The sequence below is a fragment of the Mytilus trossulus genome, chromosome 14, assembly GCF_036588685.1.
Source record: "Mytilus trossulus isolate FHL-02 chromosome 14, PNRI_Mtr1.1.1.hap1, whole genome shotgun sequence".
NCBI classification, from domain to species: Eukaryota; Metazoa; Mollusca; class Bivalvia; order Mytilida; family Mytilidae; genus Mytilus; species Mytilus trossulus.
In genome coordinates this window covers 28,196,829-28,213,635 of record NC_086386.1, presented here as the reverse complement: position 1 = coordinate 28,213,635, position 16,807 = coordinate 28,196,829, and the positions used below count along the sequence as shown (strand labels likewise).

At 31.2% G+C, this 16,807-nt stretch overlaps 2 protein-coding genes across 4 annotated transcripts in view; one reads left to right on the top strand and one right to left on the bottom strand.

Moving 5' to 3' along the window:
- The window catches only part of LOC134697296 (tumor suppressor candidate 3-like), a 182,328-nt gene that overhangs the window by 161,243 nt on the left and 4,278 nt on the right, over positions 1 to 16,807 (bottom strand). Inside the window, exons 3-11 of one of the 3 annotated variants that reach the window (XM_063559476.1) lie at positions 16,554 to 16,671; positions 15,876 to 15,958; positions 15,274 to 15,331; positions 14,718 to 14,858; positions 13,851 to 13,940; positions 12,108 to 12,165; positions 8,637 to 8,711; positions 7,898 to 7,988; positions 6,341 to 7,332 (exon numbers count right to left, since the gene is read on the bottom strand). In XM_063559476.1, coding sequence (XP_063415546.1) covers positions 7,317 to 7,332; positions 7,898 to 7,988; positions 8,637 to 8,711; positions 12,108 to 12,165; positions 13,851 to 13,940; positions 14,718 to 14,858; positions 15,274 to 15,331; positions 15,876 to 15,958; positions 16,554 to 16,671 — 730 coding nt within the window. In that variant the 3' untranslated portion in view covers positions 6,341 to 7,316. Of the gene's footprint in view, positions 1 to 6,340; positions 7,333 to 7,897; positions 7,989 to 8,636; positions 8,712 to 12,107; positions 12,166 to 12,778; positions 12,843 to 13,850; positions 13,941 to 14,717; positions 14,859 to 15,273; positions 15,332 to 15,875; positions 15,959 to 16,553; positions 16,672 to 16,807 lie in introns of those variants that run through there. The other 2 variants (XM_063559474.1, XM_063559475.1) reach the window with 2 other exon arrangements.
- LOC134696589 (uncharacterized) lies at positions 259 to 3,106 on the top strand. Its single transcript, XM_063558449.1, has 2 exons — positions 259 to 360; positions 706 to 3,106. Exon 2 carries the CDS (start codon positions 718 to 720, stop codon positions 3,028 to 3,030), a length of 2,313 nt encoding a protein of 770 aa, XP_063414519.1. The 5' UTR covers positions 259 to 360; positions 706 to 717; the 3' UTR covers positions 3,031 to 3,106.

Genomic DNA, 16,807 nt, shown 5'->3' with positions numbered 1-16,807 from the left:
CAAAGGGTTATTCTTTGACAACACTATGTGTGTATAATATTGAACATAGTGCTTCCCCCATCACCATTTCTAAGGAACTGTGGCACGATAAATACAATTCACACCTATCCTGAAGCGTGTTTAATGTCCAAAGCATCATATCAAATAGTGTCCTCAATATGATACAATGATAAACAGATTGACGAATGCATTTGTCATTTAACAACATTTTATTGTAGTTCGTTTCCTTTTCTTTCCGTCGTAATTCCGGTTAGAAATAACTCCTCGTGTTGTTAAGTCTCGAAGTATGTACTAACTTGTATTTATCAGGCACAGCTATTGTCATAATTTAAACAGTGTACGAGATAAGATCAGATTGAGGTAAGTTGGTGAATATTTATCATAAGAATATATTGAATTATATTCAGAATCTTATACACGAGGTTAATTGTTAATTGTTTAACATTATTGTAAATCATTATAGATACTGCTTTAAACATTATGATACATTCGATTTGTTTCTTCTTTGTTTTATAAAAGCGCATTCTCTTATAATTGCATGTACGTATTTTGAACGAGACAATTCTAGACAATAATGATAAACAGCCAGATGTACATATTCTTTATATTTTCATATAAGATACTGTCTCATTTGTGTTAACTTTCAAACTCTCATTAGTAGTTGTTGTGAGGTAAATATGCATCCAGAATAATTAATTGTTTCAGGGGAAAACAGAGATGGAGAAAGAGTGTCTGCTTCTTCTTTTGTTTATACTGTCGGTTTACTCTTGGGATCCTGATGCTGGGTATATTCCATCTTGGACCAAAATGCCGGGAGTGTCTGTAAAGGCTACATCTGGTGCAAATCATGCTGCAAATGTAATAGACAATGATGATAACACGCATTGGACTTCTGGATCATGTCTACCATCCGGGTATGTGCCACGTGCTGACGAAAACATCCTACTTAATGCCTGTAGCAATGGACATTGTACTGCTGAATGTGGATCTGCAATTGACCTGGACAAGATGACGGATGGAAATTTCTATACATTGTCACATGTAAATGTAAACACTAACACAACAGGTCAACAAAAAGCCAAAATGATGGTACATTTCCCAACTCCAATGAATCTTAACCTTTTATCGGTTTGGGGTATCTATAAAACTGCAACAAAGCTACGTGTTACTTACTGGAATGCAACAACGGAAGTTTTGAAATCTTTGCAGCATGCTGATAATTATAAACAAATAACAATCACAAAGGTTCTAAACAACGTAAAAGAAATATTATTGGAATCTAATAGCAGCTTTCAGATAAAAGAAATCGCATCAATTGGCTCAAAGGGCTGTCGGGAACGGATAACCGTGGATCTAGGAACGCTTAGAGAAGTCGGAATGGTTCGGACAAGACATTGGGCCGGGACTAATTCCGCAACTGGGCTGACTATGCTTTTTTCAGCTGACAACACTGCGTTTACTCATTCCGTGTCGTTAATTCCAAATGCACTGCATGCCGTCAACACAGACCTAAGTCTAGCGATGACCGTTAGATACATCCAATTAGAGTATCAACTGTTCCAAAAGAACTATGACAAAGTGTATTGTTGGGAGATTGACGCATGGGATCATTTAACGTTATGGGGCAAACCAGTGACTGCTAATACACAGGAAAACACAATAAGGAATATACTTGGTGTCAACGGTATATGGGGGTGGCAACACAGTAAATACAGCAGTTTGTTGAACAGTAATGAAGGTCCAAATTTATACAATGCCGTTGCCTCACATGCAAGAAATTATCATAACTTAGACTGGGACGTTACAAGTCCAAGTAAAGACCCTCAGTATTGCGATATGACAAATAACCATGGTACCCAGGCTAAAAGTTGGCTTAACTGGGATACTGAATATTCCGCATGGCGAAAAGCAAACCTTGTGATCGATGTGTCGTTTCAGTTTACGAATAAATCTTTTCCTCAGAAAGTTTGGCAAAGCCCCGAAATAGAAGCGTTCAATTTAGGGAAACATTTTGCTAGTCATTTTGGAGCAGATCATGGTAATGGCCTTGTTGACGCAGTTGAAATCGGTAACGAACCTTGGGATTATGAGGCGAGTTTTTACAATAAGATTTTAAAAGGTATGAGTGCAGGTCTAAAAGAAATCGATCCGAAAATCAAAATTCTTCCTGGCGCTTTCCAGGCTCACGATAAGCATGATACTGGAAACTACATTGGCACTCGCGTTACACAGAATCTTGCTGTGAACATTAGTGTGATTAATTTTCACACCTATAGCTTTCGAACAAACAATAACGGAATTCGCATAGGAACTTATCCGGAACACCCAGATTCTTCCTTTAACAGCATAAGAAACATAGTTCGATGGAGAGATAGTAATATGCCAGCAAAGCCGATATGGGTGACTGAATGGGGATGGGATGCCGATGGCAAAGGAGAAAGCTGCACATTTCCTGAGTGTGTATCGGAAGCAGCGCAAGCATTGTATGGTATAAGAGGACTTCTAATTCTCGCGAGATCTAACGTTCAAAAAGTCACATGGTTTTTCTATGCAAATTCGCAGTATTGTCATACATTGTTCTGTCGAAGTGGCTTAACTGCTTCCACAACGCATAACTTTGTGAAGAAAAATGTATTTTATGCTTTCGAAGGAATACTTAATCTTATTGGTGACAAGTACTTCTTAGGAATTTACCAAGAAAATGACAATGGTTATGTTTATTTATTCGGGTCAACTCACGCTCGCGTGTCAGGACCGTCCATGTCACGACAACAACTCCTCCAGCATGCTTCACACATTGTAGCATGGAAACCAGTGGATATTTCTGAAGAATCTATCTCAACGGTTCGTGTACAGCTAGGTAGTGCGATCAATCAAGCTTCGGTACACAAATTTACAGGTCAGTTTCCGGCAATTAATAAGACGAATGTTTCTGTCAACGGTACCGTCTTAGATATAGAAATGTCTGCACATCCAGTTGTTGTCGAGCTTCGTCCATCGAATGTTGGCACTGGACAGATTATTGGTTAGCACGGGAATTTTTTTTAATCATATAACTCCATTGATTTCGAAATATTAAAACTTGGTTTGTACCTACTGTTGCAATTATACATTATAAATGTCATTTCTTAAAATTGCATGAGAAAAAACAGGGTTAAACAAAACACTGATTGGCACAATGCGAAAGGAAATCAAATATTGACACAACGTCATAAAAAAAAAAAAACATATTTGCTTTTTCATTTCTACAAATTATTCTAGTTTTAGGCTAAAAAAATATAATGCATTGAGTTAAATAATAAATGAATTAATGTAAATAACAAAACATTTGAATTATCAAATACTGAAGTTTGAGAGTAAGGAATAAATGACTTAATGATGGAAAAAACCCATCACTTTACTAGTACCTCTTTCTCAAAAACCGGTAAACTGGTTTCAGTCTGAAATTTTTAGTATCGACTGTCCAACGAAGAAATTAATTAATTTATCACAGATTAGGTAAGTGCAATTTCCGAAAACAAAAAATATTATGAGTACATATTGAATTGCCTTCAGTCATTCTTGCGCGACACCCTAAAATTACTTTGCCGCATAAACGCCAGGTTTGATTTTAAAAAATCAACCTTGTAATAAACGAAAATAAACGCCAAAAAAAGAAACCAACACTTCACATATATATAAGGCCATTGGTTTTCTCTCTTGAATTGTTGTTTACATTTTCGTCATAACCGTGTTTTTTTAAGTGGACTATACGGTATTGGTTTGGTCATTGTTGATGTCCCTACGGTGATCTCTGGTAATTTATATGTTCGACCTTTGGTCTCTCATTGAGAGTTGTCTAGTGGGGATACGTACCTAAATGTATACACAAAACATTCAAAAAACAAGAGTGCACACGCTGAAATGTCTTGCAATCATTGACATTATATATAAATATAAATCTGTTTTACAACTGTCACCTTAACCTAACATGAACCAAGAAAACTAAACATTGATCAATAAAAATGAAAATGAGGACAAGGTCAGATGAACCATGCCAGGCAGGTATGTACAGCTAACAATTCTTCCATACAACAAATATAGTTGACCTATTGCTTATTGTTTAAGAAAAACAGACCCAAAAGCAAAACACTGAGCAATGAACCATGAAAATGAAGTCAAAACAAACCTGTGTGACTGAATAAAGATAATATAATATGTCCATACACCAAATATAGTTGACCTATTGCATATAGTATAGAAAAAAAAGACCAGAACTCAAAAAACTTAACTTTGACCACTGAACCATGAAAATGAGGTCAAGGTCAGATGACACCTGTCAGTAAGACATGTTCATCTTACAGACCATCGAATCACCGAATATACTAGACCTATTGCTTAAAGTATCTGAGATATGGACTTGCAAACCAAAACTCAGTTAACTTTGTTCACTGATCCATGAAATAAGGTCGAGGTCAAGTGAAAACTGTTTGACAGTCATGAGGACCTTGCAAGGTACGCACATACCAAATATAGTTATCCGATTACAATGTACTTAAAATAAGAGAGAATTTAACTCTACAAAAAATCTTAACTTTTTTTCAAGTACTAGTAGTCACTGAACCATGAAAATGATGTCAAGGAATTTTTACATGTGACTGATGTAAACTTCGTAAGATGAGACATCTATATACTAAGTATGAAGCATCCATGACTTCCACCTTCTAAATGATAAAGCTTTTAAGAAGTTAGCTAACGACGCCGACGGATCACTATCCCTAATATGTTTAGTTTTCTGCCACAAAAGTTGCAGGCTAGACAAAAATTAAAAGTCTTATTCTAAAACAGTATATAATTTCTATAAGGATTAAATTAAAATCATATTTGTAGATCTTGAACTTGCTGACTTTTTAGCTGTCAACAATTTCTGTCTGTCTATTACAGTTTCCAAATGCAGGCTTGTACGGAGAAAATGTTTAATGTTAAATTATCATTTCAGTTGATCTTGTATAGCTGATTATTTTGTCCTCTACAGTTTGGTCTATTCTGTTGTTATATGCCCTAAATTAGTTTAAAGTGGATGAGATCATTCGAATGGTTTTTTCAAGACAATAAGGACTATATGAAAATAAAATAGAACTTACAGTATAAGAGTATCAGAAGAATGACTCAGTGACAATCATAACTTCCTTCCCAGAGAACTAAAATTATGGTGTCTTACAAAAGTCTAATCACTGATTGCTTGAAATATCTTACCAACTTAACTTTTCAGGATCAAAACCATGCCATACGTCGAATAAAGTTCGAATTTGCTTAAACATGTATTATCTGAGAGACAGACCTAAATGCAAAAAATTCAATATTTAACAAAAAAACAATACAAAAGAGAGGTCAAATTCAGATGAACCTTGCTAGACAACATTAACATCAAGCAATCGTTTCATACACCAAATATATTTGACCTATTGCATATGGCATCATCATGAAAATTAAACATTGAGTAATAAACAATCATTCCACATAACAAATATAGTTGACGTTTTTGCTTAATGTCAGAAATATGGATGACAAAAAATTAACCTTGATCTCTAATCCATAAAATGAGAAGTGATGTCAGGCAAATCCTGTCTGATGGAACATTATATGAAATAAAGTATTATTTTACTCCTAATAAGGGAGTAATTCACATGACAATAAAAACACTTAATCTTTTTGAGGCAGTCACCAAACCATGAAAATTCAATCGAGAAGTCACTAATCACATGGCAAAATCTAATGACAAAATACATCAAAAGAATGGACAACAACTGTCATATTCCTGACTTGGTACAGGCATTTTCAAATGTAGAAAATGGTGGAAGGAACCTTGTTTTATAGCACTTAACCTCTAACTTTTACCACTATATATAAAGCTTTCTACAAATACTTTATCTTGTTCCTTTGTCATATCTTAATCCCAATGTCTAGCATTTGGAGAATTTCTTTACAGGCGTCACAAAAAAATCTGACAAAACTTTCATACACAGCCATCTTGTTAAGAATAAAAAAGTACTTGTTTAACTGGAAGTTGATGAGCAATACATCTTTAACTCTGATATGAAGCTGAATAACGAAACAAAAGAAGCTATTTTTTGTAGTTCTTGGGAATAATGCAATGGCAATTTAAGGGGATGAACAGGAATACATGGTTACAGACAGACAAGGGTAAAACAGTGTATCCCTTCTTCAGAGCAGAACAACTACATAGAAAATGCAGTTTTTAAATGGGCATCAGTAGCCCCTTAAATCTAATCCCTTAAATATGCAGATGATGGTACGTGTATAAATAAATAATATAACACAAACAACAAATTGGTTTTTTTTTAATTTTTATTAAAAAAGATATCTCCCATTAATTCAATGTATAAACCTGACAACAATTAACAATAATTACAATTTTCAATCTTTGCCCTTTCAAATGTTAAAACAAAATCGATAGAACCAATATTCAAACTAAATAATATTTTTCTAAATTCACATTGGAAAGCTCATCCTTTTCTTGGATTATTTAAATCCTTTTCTAATCCATAATTGTGTGTACACTATAAAATCAATGAAGGAGATCAAGATCTTTATCTGGCCTTGATATTTCAAAGGGAGTACATTTCTTCCAACACTTTTAAAACTATGTTAATTTCATTGATAAATGAATATGATACTACCAAACAAATGTCATCTGTGATGATAAAAATGTTATGACAAAATTACCACAATTACAGAATACAAACAGTTTTGGGTTAAATCATATAGAAACAACAACATCACATTAAAACTTTGCAATGCAAATTCTTGTGGCTAAAATATATTTCATTTCACTCATTTTCTAGAGGAAAGTAGTTTTTGCAGTTTTTCTAGAAAATCAAGAAATAATTTTGTGGATTCAACTAAATATATAAGACAAATATTCTCAAAAGAATTTATTAATGCCTGACCGACTATTTTTGAGTTTTATTACTTAAAATAAAATTACTGTCTTTTTTACTTATCTGAATGTCATTTGATTGATTCATAATATTTTGTGATTTCCAAATATAAGGGGCCAAAAAAGGAGCAATAGCATACATTATTTAATTGATAACTGTGAAGACACCATTCATCCAATAATTTTCTGCGTACAAGGCTAAACTGTGGATGTACAGTACTGTAAATAAATTAACAGCTTTTGTAGACAAACTGTCAGTCAACTTTCATATTCTAGCTTTCAACAATATAAATTTTAATAAAATGTCCTTGGCAGTCCTTGATTGCATCTTCACGACATCCACACATAAACATCATCATTGCATTCTTCTAATCATCTACTTGAATAAAAAGCTGAAAAACAGAGAACAGAAATATATATCAAATTGTTTAATTAATTTAAAAAGTACTTCTCATGAAGTTTCATTCAAACTAAGGATAAGATACAATTCTTTTTTTGTAGAGCAAATCAAATTTTATTATATGCTTGATAATACCTTAACAGAAGTCTCAGCTTTATGTCTTAAATTTTGTGTTAAGATTTCATATGAATTGCTTAAAGCTATTTTATAAAGTGTTGACATACCAACAGATAAAGGATGAACAGACAATGGTATACCAAAATACCATACATCCTTTACTAAATTGAACAACATTTAAAATTTTCTTAATTTTGATCTCATCCAAAACTTAATAGACAGAATGAAGGATGGAGAAATTTGTTTGTGTTGAAATAATGCAAAAGACATCTTAAAAATATCTATTGATTAATGTGCATGGCTGTAGGCAAATCTAAACAGTTTTGTTTGTTCTGGCCTGGGTTTTTTTCCCCAATTGATTGCAATAGTTTTTCATTAATTCAAAACATGACCCTAAGGGCTTTATTGTGTGATATATATGGTATGGTATGCATACAAACCTGTAAGGATATCCTTGATATTTGGAACGAAACACAGATAACAGTAAACTAAAGAAGAAGGCAACTAGTCCTAGGCCAACTAATGCTAGTACTGAAATAAAAACATAAATTTATAGATTAAAAATAATTAAGATTCTGACAATAATACATGATTGAATTCATGACAGTTTTGATAATTACTCTGGAACAAAATAATTAAAAAAAACCTCAAAATGGAAAGAACACTGATTTCTATGGAACTTATTTTGTGAAACTAGGAATAAATTATAAATTATTTGGAAAGAACATTTTTATAAATCATCATAATCAAAATGGTGCTTGCTTCAATGGATTGAAGTATGTCAGTAATACACAATAACAAATGTTAAGTTGATTAATCAGAAGACAAGCTCCCAACAGTTAAGTTATTTAAAGCGATTTTAGATAGTTCTATAACAATAAAAAAAAAATCATAAGATTGTCAAAATTTAAACACAGCTTGTCATATTCTTGTTCAACACAGTTGCAATAATTAAAGACACATAATATTTGAAATACATTTTTGAAAATTGTTAAATTTAAAGGCAAGCTGATTGTTATCAAATTTCATCATTATGTTAAATTTTTGTGTATGATTTATAAGCATATAGAGACATTTTTTGATGGATAAACATACCTAAATTGTTTTCCATTATAGAATGGCATACAAAAATAATAAAAATTCTATAAACGACCACACTATTTTTAGTCTTTTACTTACTTCTTCTTTTTCCACTGTCTCCTTTGATATTATTAGCTTCATTCAACATAATAAACCCTCCAACAACTGCTGCATCTAAAATCTGGTTAAGGATCATTTTCACATTGATAGACAAATGATACATTCAAATATTCTTTCTACCAGTCTTATATTTCTTCCCACTATACCCTCTTAAATTCTCTTCATCTCCCTAACCTTCTTTTTTTCACCAATTGATTTCCTTTTATAGGTTACAATATATAAGGTATTAACTAGAAAATTCTTTTAACTAATTAGTGTATATATTGATATAGCTTCAGTGTTTAGTCTGGATATTGTTTCTGTATATCACAATGTCATTAATAAATAAAATTTCAGTGATATCATTTGACCAAAATACTTTTCATTTGGTCCAAAGTTTATATACTTGCTTCTTTAATTTTAATTTAACTCTACATTCACTTCATCTTAAATCTGGTAGATAATTGTCTCACTGCAATCATACAGCATCTCATATTTTTTTTCAATCAAACAATCTTTTCAGGAAAATATAAACTAACACCCTGTTTTAATATAATTACAGATAATAAGTATGTAAAAAGTAAATATAATAAAATTCTGCAAGCATTTTATATTTCAAGTGGATAATTCCATATGATTAATCGTCCTGATCTTATAAAAAATAAAATAAAACATACATCATTTGCCCTTTCATGCATGTAATCTTATTGAAAAATCTAAATACATGTACATTTGTAACAGAAATAAATTCAATTTTTTTTTAAATATAAAATACTTTTATGTTTCACTCTGATTCATGAAGATTACATCATAAAACAAGAGGCTCCCAAGAGCCTGAATCGCTCACCTTAATTCTTTTGGTTAAATCTCTCATCAATGATTATTTTGGCTTTTCAATTTATTTAAATGTTTTTTGGATCGTCCTATTTTCTTCAAAAGCCAAACAAAAATAATCATTTTCTCCTATGTTCTATTTTAGCCATTGGAGCTATGTTTCTTGACATACACGGAAATGAAATATAAAATTTATACTAGATACTCTGAAACTCATTAAGCCTAAGTTTGGCTGAAATTGATACAGCAGTTTCAAAGGAGAAGATTTTTTAAAGTTTCAAAGGAGAAGATTTTTTAAAGTAAGTCAACATGATGAACAAATTGTGAAAAAAGTCTTTAAAGGGCAATAACTCCTAAAGGGGTCAATTGACAATTTTGGTCAATTGACTTAATTGAAGATCTTACTTTGCTGAACATTATTGCTGTTTACAGTTTATTTCTATCTATAATTATATTCAAGATAATAAACAATAAAAACAGCAAAATTTCCTTAAAATTATCAATTCAGGGGCAGCAACCCAACAACAGGTTGTCTGATTCATCTGAAAATTTCAGGGCAGATAGATCTTGACCTGATAAACAATATTACCCACGTCAGATTTGTTCTAAATGCTTTGGTTTTTGAGTTATAAGCCAAAAACTGCATTTGACCCCTATGTTCTATTTTTAGCAATGGCGACCATGTTTGTTGATAGATCATAACTTCGGATACAATTTACAAACACGATACCCTAAGGAACATTCAGTTAAAGTTAAGAAGTATTTGGCCCAGTAGTTTCAGAGGAGAAGATTTTTGTAGAAGATTACTAAGATTTATGAAAAATGGTTAAAAATTGACTATAAAGGGCAATAACTCCTAAAGGGGTCAACTGACCATTTCCGTCATGTTGACTTATTTGTAAATCTTACTTTGCTGAACATTATTGCTGTTTACAGTTTATCTCTATCTATAATAATATTCAAGATAATATCCAAAAACAGCAAAATTTCCTTAAAATTACCAATTCAGGGGCAGTAACCCAACAACAGGTTGTCTGATTCATCTGAAAATTTCAGGGCAGATAGATCTTGACCTGATAAACAAAATTATACACTGTCAGATTTGCTCTAAATGCTTTGGTTTTTGAGTTATAAGCCAAAAACTGCATTTGACCCCTATGGTCTATTTTTAGCAATGGCGACCATGTTTGTTGATAGATCACAACTTCGGATACAATTTACAAACTAGATACCCTCAGGAACATTCAGTTAAAGTTAAGAAGTATTTGGCCCAGTAGTTTCAGAGGAGAAGATTTTTGTAAAAGATAACTAAGATTTACGAAAAATGGTTAAAAATTGACTATAAAGGGCAATAACTCCTAAAGGGGTCAACTGACCATTTCCGTCATGTTGACTTATTTGTAAATCTTACTTTGCTGAACATTATTGCTGTTTACAGTTTATCCCTATCTATAATAATATTCAAGATAATAACCAAAAACAGCAAAATTTCCTTAAAATTACCAATTCAGGGGCAGCAACCCAACAACGGGTTGTCTGATTCATCTGAAATTTCAGGGCAGATAGATCTTGACCTGATAAACAAAATTATACACTGTCAGATTTGCTCTAAATGCTTTGGTTTTTGAGTTATAAGCCAAAAACTGCATTTGACCCCTATGTTCTATTTTTAGCAATGGCGACCATGTTTGTTGATAGATCACAACTTCGGATACAATTTACAAACTAGATACCCTAAGGAACATTCAGTTAAAGTTTGGAAATATTTGGCCCAGTAGTTTCAGAGGAGAAGAGTTTTGTAAAAGATTACTAAGATTTACGAAAAATGGTTAAAAATTGACTATAAAGGGCAATAACTCCTAAAGGAGGTCAACTGACCATTTCCGTCATGTTGACTTATTTGTAAATCTTACTTTGCTGAACATTATTGCTGTTTACAGTTTATCTGTATCTATAATAATATTCAAGATAACCAAAAACAGCAAAATTTCTTTAAAATTACCAATTCAGGGGCAGCAACCCAACAACGGGTTGTCTGATTCATCTGAAAATTTCAGGGGAGATAGATCTTGACCTGATAAACAATATTACCCCATGTCAGATTTGCTCTAAATGCTTTGGTTTTTGAGTTATAAGCCAAAAACTGCATTTGACCCCTATGTTCTATTTTTAGCAATGGCGACCATGTTTGTTGATAGATCAAAACTTCGGATACAATTTATAAATTAGATACCCTAAGGAACATTCAGTTAAAGTTTGAAAGTATTTGGCCCAGTAGTTTCAGAGGAGAAGATTCTTGAAATAGTTTATGACAACAGACAACGACAGACGAGGGACGACAGACGACGGACGACGACCGACGCCAAGTGATGGCATAAGCTCACTTGTCCCAAATGCAATGGTTGAACTATCCAAAGTAAAGTAATCTTACGTAAACCATTTTATCTGAATAATATTGAGATCAATACTAACAACTGCTAAATTGCTCTTGAAAACAAATCAAATTTCACTGACCAATTGCCAAAAACAAGACCGAAAAAAGTATAAAAAAAGAGAAAATAATAAAAGAGTTAGTAGGATTGCCAGTATCTAATATGTCACCTTAAACCAGCAAAATGTGAGCAACATTAAAGATACAAAGTAAACAAACTATACCCGATTCTAGAATTGTCTGTTTCAAAGGGTCAGAGTCAACCTGTATGTTATTAGAACAATCAGTATAGATTTACAATGAGTACAGCAGCAACAACACAAATGATAAGCGACTCACATACATTTAATACACAAAATGTAGTGCATGATAAATGATTTAGCTTAATTTTTTGCTCACAGTATATTTTTCATTATACCATACACACATTTTTGTATGGGTGGGAAAGACTGATTAATATTTCTTAGTTCCAAAAATATCTACCTGCTCAAAACAAGGAAAAGATACTGACTTAAAAATTCATTGTTCAAGAACTACAACTAGATATATATATAAATGTCAAATATCATAAAACAGAGTTATACTTATCTAGGTGTCTCCAAAATGTGTATATCAACGTCCTAATCTACTATCAAAATGTTAAACCCTTCTCTAATATAGTGACTTTAGTATATTATTTTTTTTGTAATGTTTACATTTCAGCATCTTCACCATGTTCACTTTCCAAAACTAGCAGCAAATTAAGAAGGGATATATTAATTATTATTTGAAATTAGATATTCCAGCAATTAATCAAGATAATATTGTAGAAAAATTCTAAACAATTATGAAAACAAACAATAATATGGTTTATGACTTGATTCTAATTTCAGGATACTCAATAAAAATACTATATATGTTTCTGCAACAAATTGTCCTTGACTACTACCATGTATGTAATTCTGCAAAATATAGAAAAAAAACATGCAAAAATATCAAATTAAATAAAATGTTAGATCACATTCATGTTTGTTAATGCCAATTCCTTATAAATTTTAAAAGTTTAAAAAATCATGCAAAAGGCTAATGCATTTAACCTTTTCACCGATGGCGATAGCTGCCCTGACAGAAGCTACTGTTGAGACGATGGCTTCCCTGTCTATTGTGACACAAGTGAGGGATATTCATAATACAAATATCAATAAAAAGTAGTCTGTAGTTATTTATGCCTCAATTACACCATAGATAGTTTTGTTCATGTTTTTATAAACAAAAAATCATAAATTTTTTAAATTAAGACAAATTTCGTCATGAAATTCCCAAAATTCAACTTTATGAACACAAACCATAATTTTCTAACCAATTAAGGTAATTAAGTATGAAAATTTTAAAAAGTTTGTACAAATTCCTTACACTGAAAGATGTCTATTCCAGGTATTTTGTACATAAAATGGCATATTATGTCAAAAAAGTAAACTAGTCTGGCTTCAATTCTTGTAAATTCTTTCGAAAAAATTGTTTCCTCATTTCAAATTCCTGTAAAATTCGTAAATTTTATCTAATTTTGACACGCCTTTCAACTAATTAACAGAAGTGCCGTGTTCAGACCTACAAATCAATATTTTCTCAGCTTATTATTTTTTACTTTTTTTCTCTTTTGCTCCACAGTTTTATGTATTTGAAAACCCTTTTCTGAAAATCTACAATACAATTCACAAATTCTAAACAAATTTTCTGTTTTTCAAAAGTCAAATAAAAAATGCATTGACATCTCTGAACATCCAGATTTTTATATTAATTTTTTCTACAATTTATCTATTTGACTATAAATTATATCAATTAATTTTTTTAGGTTCTCATTTCAATTTCTAGAGAGAAACACATGCAATTTAATTGTAATCCTTTCAAAAATACAAAATAAAAACACCAAATTAAAACCCTTGTAGAACCTCACATAAAAACAGACTTACAATCTGACCAGTTTGTGGATTTTTATGCATTACAGGAGGTCCTCTGATATGGTTCCACATCTGTCCTGATGTCATGGCGAAAATTATAACCTAGAAATGGTTTAAATATAGAGAATTAATTATCATGAAGCTATGCAAATTACAGGCTGTTTCAATAAATAATCATTGACGGAATTTGAAGGCACCAAATATCTAAACAGCAGTGTGTGACTAATAGAAAAATCCAATGCAATAACCTATTGAGAAATATGTTTTCGTGTTTTGTAATTAGTATAAAATGCCCTCATAGACAAGATCAGCAACATACTGTAAATTCAGAAATTATTGCGTGCATTTATTATTGTGATTTTGTCAAATTCAACTTAAATGCGATTTTAATTTTTACGATTTTGAGGAAAAATCATGCTTTATTCAGTTAAAATATTACAAAATGTGAGTTTTAATTATTGCGTTTACAACTATGTCCCATTATTCACAATAATAAAAACCTCGCAATAATTTCTGAATTTACAGTAATCATATTTTGTCTGATGTCAGGGTTTTTAAAGTAATAACATTGCTCATAAAGAAAAATAAGGGATATGTCAAATTATGCATTAATTATTGACAACTTATGATTGTACCATTTAACATGTTAAACATTTACAGTCGATCTATAAAACAAAGTTTTTTTTCTGATTTTTCAATCCCTTTCAAATGTACAAAATTATAAGGATTGAGTTAGCACTTATGGAAAAAATAATTCATACATTTTTTATTGGAATATTAACTTGCTGATTTGATGCAGAAGTTAACTGATATTTTAAGTTAATGTCCTTATGTCAAATCTTTATATTGAAAACCAAAAATTATCTGCAAATATCTTACCAGTGCACCGATTCCCCAAAATGTTTTGTTGTAGATAAATTCTAAATTGTTTCTCTTTAAATACAGCAATCCTCCAATCAAGGCAAATAGCAATGCTAAAGCAAGTGTCCCTGAATAGTTAGGAGGACGGAATATTCTGATCTGTAAAAATAAATTAAATTTTAAAACTTTTATCAAATAATGGGCAATGTGAATAACCTGTTTTGTTTTGTGTGTAGGATTGTAGGCAGATTTCTAAAATTGAAAATTTTGATAGTCACCGTTAATAATAAGAAAATGAAAAACATGTACTATGTAACATAAGTGACCTTTCTTTTCAGAGCATTAGTGTATTCTTAAAGCATATAGCTCAAACTTATGTCTGTTAATTAAATATAGGAGCAAGGAATTCTTTGATTGCTTTTTAGCTCTGTAACAAAAAGAAGTGAGCTAACCTTTTAAATATTGAAAGCCATAAGACAACAAAGAACGATTTTGTATTAATAGAGACTGTATTATCATAGCATGCACATATACATTTATATTTTACTGAATTATGCCATCAATATAACACTACCTGCACATCAGTTCTCTCTTGTACCCATTTAGAAATGGCTTCTGCAGAAAATCCTACTCTGAAATAAAAATAAATTATTTCACAAGAAGGACAAGATGGCAGAGTGTTATTGGCTATATAAAATAATCAACTTTTCAACCTATTAATCTTGTTAAATACTTAAAAAGATAGATATAAAACATTGTTGTCAATAAAATGAAATTTTATGCGACTGTCCTATAACTTGTGAGATATCTAGCTAGCTAAAAAAACAGGATTTATTCACCATTTCTACTTAAGAAAATGTCTTTACCAAGTCAGGTATATGACATTTGGTATCTATTTGTAGGAGGAGTTTGAGCCTTTGATTTTGCCATTTCCTTAGGACTTTTTGTTTCCAATTTTACTCAGGAGTTCAGTATTTTTGTTATTTACTTTTTTCTATAATATATATATATATAAATGAACTTTATGGAACCATTTCCAATGGTCATCAACTAAACATCAATTAATGAAAAAATATCTTTGGTAGAAGTACTAGTCCATTGTAATGTTCAATGTCAATTTCTATAAAGTTCTATTTTTAATTATTCATGCTATATGGTAATTCTGTTATTTGAAACCTGTTAATATCCAAAGTGTCTCCTTTCTTTGTTTTTCCTTTCTCTGGGAAGTGCATAAATACTGGAGCGGTGTTCATCTTTAGCTAGAAAATAAAGTATATACATTTTAAAATACAAGACAACTTCTTACTAGAAAGCACAAGTCTTTGCAAATCAGAGAAAATATTTGGTCCGTCAAAGTCAGAATAGCCTACTTGACTTATCAAGGTTGGAGTGGCAGTTGAACTTCAAAGTATTAACCCATCAGCTACATTTTGTACATGTAGTTTGTTTAAATTCTGACTCAACTTGTCAGCCTAGTGTATTTGTATTACCATGTTTCTACAGAATTTGATTGAAAAATTATCTGTTGGATTTTGTTAAAACTTCCATTAATCCTTTTTATTCTGATTCATTGTCATGATTGTAGTGATAGTGTTAGTTGACATGAACATGATGAATATGTATATGTTGATTTATTTTTTATTAAGTTTAATACTTAGTTGGGTAACTTCATATATTATATAATAATTGTTACAGTTTTTGTTCTCTATTCATGTGCTATTTGTAATTAAGTACTAATACTATCCTTATATTTGTAATATACTTTAAATTCAGAAGAATTTAATAACGTTTTAATTAATTTATTTCTAATACGTACACAGCAATGTCATTCAGTTTCTAAAATTAATATTATACCTGTGAAAAGACATCTGCACCATCATCATAATCCACCATAGCGAAAAATAATTTGTTAGAGTACTGCTGGGAGTACCTCCAAGAATTAGCCAGGATGACATACTCTTCATTAGCTTGTCTGAAATAAATAAATGCAAGAAAATTTTAAAATATGAATGTGGTTCTGTTGCCTGGTGGTCCAATATAGTTTTTGTCAAATTTGTGCTTAAATACTGTGGATTCATTTATTTTAGTAGGTACCAATTTTTGTGGAT

What these genes read in the sequence shown, in the direction of transcription:
- LOC134696589 (XM_063558449.1), top strand. Translation starts at nt 718, where the DNA reads ATGGAGAAAGAGTGTCTGCTTCTTCTTTTGTTTATACTGTCGGTTTAC.